General features: G+C 45.7%; 1 protein-coding gene across 1 annotated transcript in view; it reads right to left on the bottom strand.

Moving 5' to 3' along the window:
- The window catches only part of COX10 (cytochrome c oxidase assembly factor heme A:farnesyltransferase COX10), a 109,481-nt gene extending 100,748 nt beyond the window's left edge, over positions 1-8,733 (bottom strand). The window contains exons 1-3 of the mRNA XM_007462644.1: positions 8,603-8,733; positions 3,668-3,801; positions 1,689-2,010 (exon numbers count right to left, since the gene is read on the bottom strand). Of these exons, the coding sequence (XP_007462706.1) occupies positions 1,689-2,010; positions 3,668-3,801; positions 8,603-8,645 (499 nt within the window). The 5' untranslated portion in view covers positions 8,646-8,733. The remainder of the gene's footprint in view (positions 1-1,688; positions 2,011-3,667; positions 3,802-8,602) is intronic.
- Between the last annotated feature and the right edge of the window lie 295 nt (positions 8,734-9,028).

Here is a 9,028-nt window from a genome sequence, read left to right as displayed (position 1 = left end):
CAACGCCACTTCCTCTTTCCCTTCCTCTGACCATTTATTTCCTTGCAGACTCCATTATACACTCTGCCCAATCCTTAAAAGGGGACATGCCCCAAAGTCCTGCCCTTGGCCTTCTGCTCTGGTCACTCTACACTTGACCTCTGGCAACCCTGCTCACCACCACGGCTTCACAGTCAACCCTACACTGAAGACGGCTTGCTCTTCTGGCCCAGTGGTCTAGCTGAGCTCCTGTCCTTCACAGCCAGTGCCCACTGGACCTCTCCACCTGGATATGCCAGCAGCAACTCGAATTCTGTGTGTCCAAAACTGTTCTCCCCTCAAACCTGGTTCTCCCTTCATTGTTCACATTCTTAAGTCTCAACACAACCATTCATCCAGTCTTCCACAGCAGAAGGCCCCAAGTTGTCCTAGAGCAGGGGCACCCAGGTGACGAACTTATTTTTTTTATTTAAGAAACAAGTGTATAGGTCTTAACATGGTCTCTTCTACACAGTTTGCAGATGTCACCCCATTTAAAACTCAGTATTGACCTAGGAAGTAGGTATCATTATTATCCCTACTTTACAAATGGGTAAACTGAGGCACAGAGATGTATGGAACTTGCTCAAGGTCACTCAACCAGTGAAAGGATTTGAGGGCAGGGACTCCAGCCCAGAGGTCACTACTCTACGTTCTCTCTCAGAACTGGGCTGCATGGAGGATAGCAAGGAGCACAGTGCCCAGGACCGGGGAAGGCTTGCTTCCCCTAACAGCAGTCAAGACTCCTTGCAAGTCTGTGTCCTAACCCTTCTATCTTATGGCCCCCAGCACTCCACCATATCTACCTGAGGTTCTTTCTGTTCATTCCACTTCCTTAAAATTTCTCTCTCTCTCTCCCCCTGCTTTTTCCTTAACTCAGCCCCAAGTCATTTCTCAGTTGACCACCACTGATTTGTTTCCCATCATCCTTGCCTCTTACTATTCCATGCTCTATAGCTGGGGTCAGCAAACTTTTTCTCTAAAGGGCCAGACAGGAAATATTCCAGGCTTTCCAGGACATAAGTTTTCTGTGGCAATGACTCAATTCTGCTGAGGTAGCATGACACCAGCACAGAACCAACGGCTGTGGCTGTGTTCCAATAAAACTTTATTTACAAAATCAGACAAGCTTTGCTCAACAGTGTAGTCACCAGCTTTCTTCGCAGAGAAACAATCTACATTCCCGCACATGTGGGACAATCCCAGAGGCCCTACAAGAAGCAAAGCACAGCAGTGAGCTGGGAGTCCCAGGGCCCGTGTGTTCACTGCCCATCAAGCCCAGCAGTGCAGTCCTTCTTGTTTCCAGAACTGAAACGGAACACATTGTCTTACTGCATGGTCACAGGGTAGTAGATGTGAACACACAAAAGACAAGGAAATAAGCAGGATAAATATTCTGTGTTAACTGCAAATAAAAGAGAGACCATTTTTAGTACAATATGTTTAGGGTAATACTATTTACTATTCTGCGTAAACAGAATTCCAAAAATTTGATTTCAAATATCAATTAAGTTGAAGAGAGGAAAAATACTAAGAGGGGACCTGTAGTTTCAAAATCATTCCTTTTGGGGCAATAACAAAATTAGCATTTTGTTTAACCAAAAAACAAACAAACAAGCAAACAAACCACTCTCAAGTAAGAATCTGACTAGACTGGAAAAACAAAGTACCTGTGAGTTTGATTTTGGACAGCCGAGCCAAAATTCCTGGCAAATCATCCACACGCAGCTTCATCTCTTTCCACTGCTTTTCTTCTTTTGTCTCTGTTCCCATAGCTATAGAGCCTTCAATTACTGGGGTGGGTTCTAGTTCTATCAATTCTTTTTCATTTGGCTTTCTGGACAGAGACAGGCTTGGGGGTGAAAGAGGTCTCATCTCGTATATTTCGGCTTTGGCCTCATCCAAAGATGCTTTTTCAAGGAAAGGAGATGCCACTGGTTCTGGCTTTGGTTTTATTTGCTGGCTGAAGCTTCTGTTCAGTTGTGTGACGTACTGAATAAAAAAGGTACACGTTACTAGGAAACCAAGGCCCAAAATGCTCCTAAATGTTTGTTCAGTATCACCTTCCATCAGTCCAACTTGTAAAATACCTAAAAGATTTTCCTATACCTTTAAAAATACTCACTGAAGTAACTCGTGTTAGAGTGTATTACATGGGAATCACTCTACTACGAAATATGGAGAATACAATTAACTGGTTTTTCAAATTCTACGGCTTAGAAAATCCTAGGAATTTAAGTTCCTTGAAAGAAAGATAAATTTATTTCATATTCATCTCCCCCAGAATTTCCCTCCATGTAGTACCAGAAACTGGAGGTTTCATATTCCAAATACAATGAGAAAGTTTTCTATAATCAAGAGCCAAGGCAACCTGTTGACTTTCCATGTTCCCAGGTGAACAGTGCATGCAGACATACTCAGTGGGGGACACAACCCAGGGCTCAGTGACCTTAGGGCAGTGGGTGTGGGGAAAGAATTGGATTTTAGAGTCAGATAATCTCTATTACTTACTAGCAAAAAGGAGTAACTATGACTAATATCCTTGAGGCACTTTACAGTTTTATATAACATATATCCTTAGAGTTTATCGAATACATATCTCATCCAGTGTTCTCAAAAGTTGTTAAAAAAGATGGATCATTATTAGTATCTCGCGCTTTAATTTTCAGATGAGGAAACAAAGGCTCGGAAATAAACTGACAGAGACAAGAATCAACAACTAGTTACTTATAGATGCTCCTGGGACTTGGAGCAACCTATGCTGATAACTAGTTAAGCAATTTTTCATTACATCACAAAGACTTGAAATTACACATACTCATCTTAGAAAGGAATTACAAACTCATGAATGAATTCAGAGCTCTGTTTACATAAAAAAGGCATTAAACATATTTGAGTTTCTCTTCTAAACATCCATTATCCTCGATCCCCAACTTTAAAAGTCTGAACATTTCTGGAAATTAAAATCTCTCATCAAAACAATGTGTTCCATTAAGATTTTAAAAGTTAAAGTGGGCATTTTAAGTTAAAAAAAAAAGGTGAGAGAATGTCAAATAGGACTTCAGAGTATGAATTTGCTATTCTTTCCTGCTTGCACTGAAATCATGAGTTTTTAGCTGTCGTTTCTTCATCCTATGATCCTTTGCCATTTCAGAAAGTGGCAAATGTAAGTTACCACACTGCCAATACCACGAAGTCGACCTGGACCTGGACAAAAGCCTCAGAAGGGCATGTGTTTAAAAGACTTTTGAATACACTGCTGATGTTAGAAAATAGGAAGGTCACACGGTTAAAGCAATTATTTCTGTATTACTGATGTATTCACAGAACTTTAAAGAACTTAAAAAGATGCATCATAACAGTTCAGCTTTTCCTAATTGTGGCCTAGTCAAAACATGTCAGCAGTTTTCAATCTTTTCCCAAACTTAATCAATAAGTTCAAGATCATACTTTAAAACTCAGACACCAGAATTATTCTTGTTTCAGTTAAGCATAAACAGAACAAGGGATTAAAGTTGTGGATAAACTTCAGACCATATGAAATAAAAGTCCTTTTCAAAGAGTACTTCTTAAAACTCTTCTTACAGTCCCCTGATACAGGGAAAGTAAAGGCAGGGAGCACAAAGTGAGGATGGTCTTCTGAACGTACCATGTGCCTGAGGAAGTTAAAGTGCTGAAATGTAACCCACTGTTGATTGACGTTCCTGAGAAGATGCAGGAACCTACGAGGTGACTCCTGCAAGGCTCTCCTTTCTAGATACCAGACACATCCTCCTACCCAGCCTGTAATAGAGAGGAAGGGGGGAAAAATGTTAAAATCGTTAATACTTCTCACCAAGTGATGACTGGACCTACCCAGAAGCAGAGCCCACACCACAGTAAGCAACACACGAGTGATTGGTCAGAACTTTGAAATGACCTGATCCAGACCTGTGAATGAACGGTATTGATCAGCCCGGCTCACTGTTTAAGTGAGTGTAATTCTCCAGCAGGGCTAGGGAACTTTTTCATCTCAGGATCATTAGGCTTTTATTATATCAAATGCTGAAATGACCAAACCATAGATCTTTTTAAGAATAAAATATAAGGCTTCCCTGGTGGCGCAGTGGTTAAGAATCCACCTGCCAATGCAGGGGACACGGGTTCGATCCCTGGTTCGGGAAGATCCCACATGCTGCGGAGCAACTAAGCCCATGTGCCACAACTACTGAGCCAGCGCCCCAGGGCCTGCGAGCCACAACTCCTGAGCTCACGAGCCACAACTCCTGAAGCCCGGGTGCCTAGAGCCTGTGCTCTGCAACAAGAGAAGCCACCGCAATGAGAAGCCCGCGCACCGCAACGAAGAGTAGCCCCTGCTCGCCACAACTGGAGAAAGCCCGCGCACAGCAACAAAGACCCAATGTAGCCAAAAATAAATAAAATAAATAAATTTTAAAATTTAAAAAATTTTTTAAAAAGAATAAAATATAAAACAATCAGTTACTTTTTTAAAAGTATAAAATAAGCAGAATTTTTCTCAATAAATAACAGCAAACTGGAAGATATGTTTCAGATTAATATTTTGGCCATGTCAGGTAAGCCAAGGAAAAGGGAGAGGAAATAGCTCTCAATAAAGTATGAGTCTATGAACCTAGTTAGGAAGAAGCTATTTTTGTTGTATCCGAATTTGGCTTTTAATTATTTCTCTCTAAACCTTCTCTCAAACATCAACAAATCCAATGCTTCCATGTAAGGCCTCATCCTGGGCAAGGCTTCAACAGGACCACAGCACAGACACCCCCCCCACCTTTCTTTTAAGTCTCTCCTTCCATGGCTTCCATGACCCTAAGGACCCCTGGTTCTCCACCGCCCACAACTTATCACTTGTCAGGTTCCTGCGGTGGCTCCTCTTGCTGTGTGAGCCACGTGAAGGCAGCTGTGTCGCTGCTGTTCTGAGCACTACATACTATCCCTGAACAAATGTAATTCCAGGGTAATTGTTCATCTTCAAGCCATTTCTAAAGTCTCTACGCCTCTTTCCATCTGCTGAGTATCTCCATGTGGATGGGTTCTAGTATGTCTCTGAGAACGTTACTCTCACCCTTATCTCTACTCTGTTCCCTACTGCTGATAGAACCATCGCCTACTTGAGATTCCAGGACCACCTTGAACTCTTCCTTCATCACCTAATAATCAACTCCAGTCAACTCGGAAACACTGGTCAAATCTGTCCACTTCTTTCCCTGCCGCTGAGAGATACAGACCCTTGTCATCCCACACTTGGACTATGGTACAGGCGTGGGATTCAAGCCACTCGCCCTGACTTTGGTTAACTCTCTTTCCTCTCCAACCCATAGAGCTCCCATAGAGCCAACGGTTTCCTTCTGAAGCCCGGAATACACATCACCTGCCCAAACCTGTACCTGTACCTATGACTCGCTGTCTTGTGCTCTGCACTGCACGCGCCACCATTCCAGCTCGTGCATCTTCGCTGACGCTGCTTCCTTGCTGGCACGGTCCTGCCTCCACCCGCTGCCTGTAAAATGTCGAAGTCTCCTTCAACTACTCTATCACTTCACACTGTTTTTGTGTGGCACTTCTTTCTTTCTTTCTTTTTTAAGATTTTTTTTGATGTGGACCATTTTTAAAGTCTTTATTGAATGTGTTACAATATTGCCTCTGTTTTATGTGTTGGCTCTTTGGCCGAGAGGCATGTGGGATCTTAGCTCCCCGACCAGATATGGAACCCGCACCCCCTGCATTGGGAGGCGGAGTCCCAACCACTGGACCGCCAGGGAAGTCCCTTGTGGCACTTCTTAATGCAAATATTTCCATTTGTTTCTGCATCATGTTTTTCAGTTCCTCAGGGGTAGGGACTCTCCTTTCCTCACCTGTTACAACAGCTAGCAGAGTGCCTTCCATATAAGAATCAGATGAAGTCTGATGACTGGGTCACCCACATTGCTCACCTGGGCTGTGGGAAGGAGAGCTATCACCACCCCTGAGTAAACATGGCAATTATCTTAGACTGGAGATAAGTCCCTTTTTCACTGGAATCATATTCTCAACCCTCAGGTAAGTATGAAATGCTTATTTTCCACATACAGGAATATGTGTTGTCTATATATAGGTACAGGAAGGAAGAGTAGTGCTGAAATCAGGCCACTGATTGAAATTTCCTTTGAATTCAGTCCTCTGATAGGAAAGGTCTGTTATCTATTTATTTGATGCTGTGTGTATTTCCTTTTTTGCCTTGACATTGTTCTTTGGGATAATACAATTTCAATATTAAAAGATTATGTCGAGAAGACATCAAAAAAAAAAAAAAAAAAAATCTGGAAACATATGATCTTATCCACTATTCACCATCAACACTTGAGTCATGATCGTAGGGCTTTTAAAATGAAGTGCACATGACTTCCCTGGTGGTGCAGTGGCTAAGAATCCGCCTGCCAATGCAGGGCACACGGGTTCGAGCCCGGGTCCGGGAAGATCCCACATGCCATGGAGCAACTAAGCCCATGCGCCACAACTACTGAGCCTGCGCTCTAGAGCCCGCGAGCCACAACTACTGAGCCCGCGTGCCACAGCTACTGAAGCCCACACGCCTTAGAGCCTGTGCTCTGCAACAAGAGAAGCCATCGCAATGAGAAGCCCGCACACTGCAACGAAGAGTAGCCCCCGCTCACTACAACTAGAGAAAGCCCGCGCACAGCAACGAAGACCCAATGCAGCCAAAATTAAATAAATAAATAAATTTATTTATTAAAAGAAAAAAATGAAGTGCACAGATAAGAAGCTGAAAGGTCCTGAAAAGTTTTTAATGGCTATAAAACTCTTTGAAGCTTTAGAAGAACAGTCAGGCATGACCCCTAGATACCTGATACAGTCCCTATTTACCTTTCTGCCACCTTCCCCCCATGCTGCTTCCATATCAAGCTCTTACAATGGGTCTTCCAAGTGGATCATAGCAGGTTGCACAGACCACTTACTAGCAGATCTTTTGGCAATTATGTTCATAGCTTCAGGAAGCTAAGCTGTCTGTTAATTCCCCCCATACCTGCATCAAAAAGCAGGTCCAGCAACAAATCATGTGGACCATATGCAGCCCACTTACTGAACTGGGGAATTCTAAGTACTCAGGCGGACTTGTCCTATAGGAAGCTGAAAATACAGAACTGAAGGGCAGAAAAGCAGCCAATCTTGAGGAATGCACACTGGAAAAACCTCCCTACAGGGGTGGTAATTCAAGTACTAAGAAAGGATGAGCTCTCTGAGAATGAGTGTCTAGGGTCAGGATCAAACATGCACAGTCGGGGATGGGAGAAGGCAACAAAGAAATTCAAAAAGAACTACAGACCCTTTAAATAAAATATATCATTATGGAAAATCCCAGTCATACGCAATAGCAGAACACAATGAGCCCCCATCACTGATCCCCCAGCTTCAACAACTACCAAACCTCTGCCAATCTTGTTTCATCTATACACACTCCCACTTCTCACCCTCCTGCCCTCCTTTTGAACCAGAGGAGACCTTTGAGATCATCTAGTTGAACTGCCTCATTTAATAGGCCCAAAGGGAGTCCATCTCCAACATGGGCCACCAGCAACACATTCGTCACCCATCAGTTATCATCCTAAACTACGGGGGGAGGGGGGCAAAACAGTTCCCAACCTCCAGTTTAATAACTCCATCAGGAGAAATTTCATTCATTCACATGTAATTATTCAGCACCAAGAGTGTACCTCCGGTACTGTGTCGGGCACTGGGGACACAGAGGTGAACCAGAGATACCGTCCGTGCCTGCACAAGGTTCAATCTTCTAGTTAGGAGAAACACGTAATAAACCGGTTATAAATAAATAACTACAGACTGTGCTAACCATCATGAAAGAAACAGGGTGATGCGAGAAGAGAGGGGCGGGGGGCTCTCCTTAGATAGGGTGGTCAGGCCTCTCTGAACAGATAACATTTGAGCTGAAACCGAGCCAAGGGGCAGGAAAGTGCATCCCACTTTCAACATATAGCTGTGACAGGTCCTTGGCGTGGAGGGATTATATCAGGGACCACGCTAATGGAGAAAGACAAAAGTCTGGGGGTCAGGGGGTGGTTATGGCCCGCTGTCCGAGGTGGTCATCATCTTTATCATCGCCATCATGACGCTTTATCCTGGAACAAGGCTTCCGGGTTGGGGGGTAGAGGAGAAAAGCACTTGCCCGGTCCTTCAAGCGGGACGTACGAGTAACTTACAAATGGCTAGGACCTAAGACTCTAATAAGCCAAGAGGCTCGTGGAGCCCCCAGGTTCTACTCCGTCCTCTCTCCCGGAGCCTCCAGTCTCTGAAAACTGAAAGAAGCACCAGACATCGCGCCCAGGAGGAGGAGGAGATGGAGACGGTGCGGACCACCGGGGCCCCAGTGCAAGACTAGACCCTAGCTCCGTGGCCTCTTCACGTCAGGCTACTCCAAAAGTCACTTCCCGCACTGGTGCCCCGCCGACCTCGCCAAGGGCTCCCAAGGTTGCAGGCAGGCGGAACCACGGCGTCACACGTGGCAAAGAGAAGAAAATTCCCCCAAAGCGGTGCCCGAGAACGGGCGCAGTACCTGTCATGACGCGCGAAGAGAGAGTATGCGGGGATGCGGCCATCACGCACGACTCCGGCGGCCCCCCGGGGTCCCCGCGTCCTCTCTCCTCACCGGCTGCTGGGCGCCGCCATCTTTTTCCCCGCCCCCCGTGAGAGGAGCGGGAGCTTCCCGTTCGTCACTTCCGGTGGGCGGGACGCGGAAGTGGAGGGCTGTGGCCTGAGGGGCGTTGACCGGCATCCCGGCTGGAGCGCGCTGGGCCTAGGGCACGGGACCTGAGGTACCTTCGCGGGGCGCGAGGAGCGCGGCGGAGGCTTCCGAGGAAAGGCCGCGCGAGACGGCGGACCCGCGCCTCCCGCCCCGAGGCCGGCATCCCTGGCCGGGCCCGAGGGGCCTGGCGCTTGGGCAGGGCCGGCCGCGGGCTGCTTGCGGGCCGCTTGCAGTTAC

This window comes from Lipotes vexillifer, unplaced genomic scaffold, assembly GCF_000442215.2.
Source record: "Lipotes vexillifer unplaced genomic scaffold, Lipotes_vexillifer_v1.1 scaffold982, whole genome shotgun sequence".
Classification (NCBI taxonomy): Eukaryota; Metazoa; Chordata; class Mammalia; order Artiodactyla; family Lipotidae; genus Lipotes; species Lipotes vexillifer.
This window is presented reverse-complemented; position numbering and strand designations above follow the sequence as displayed.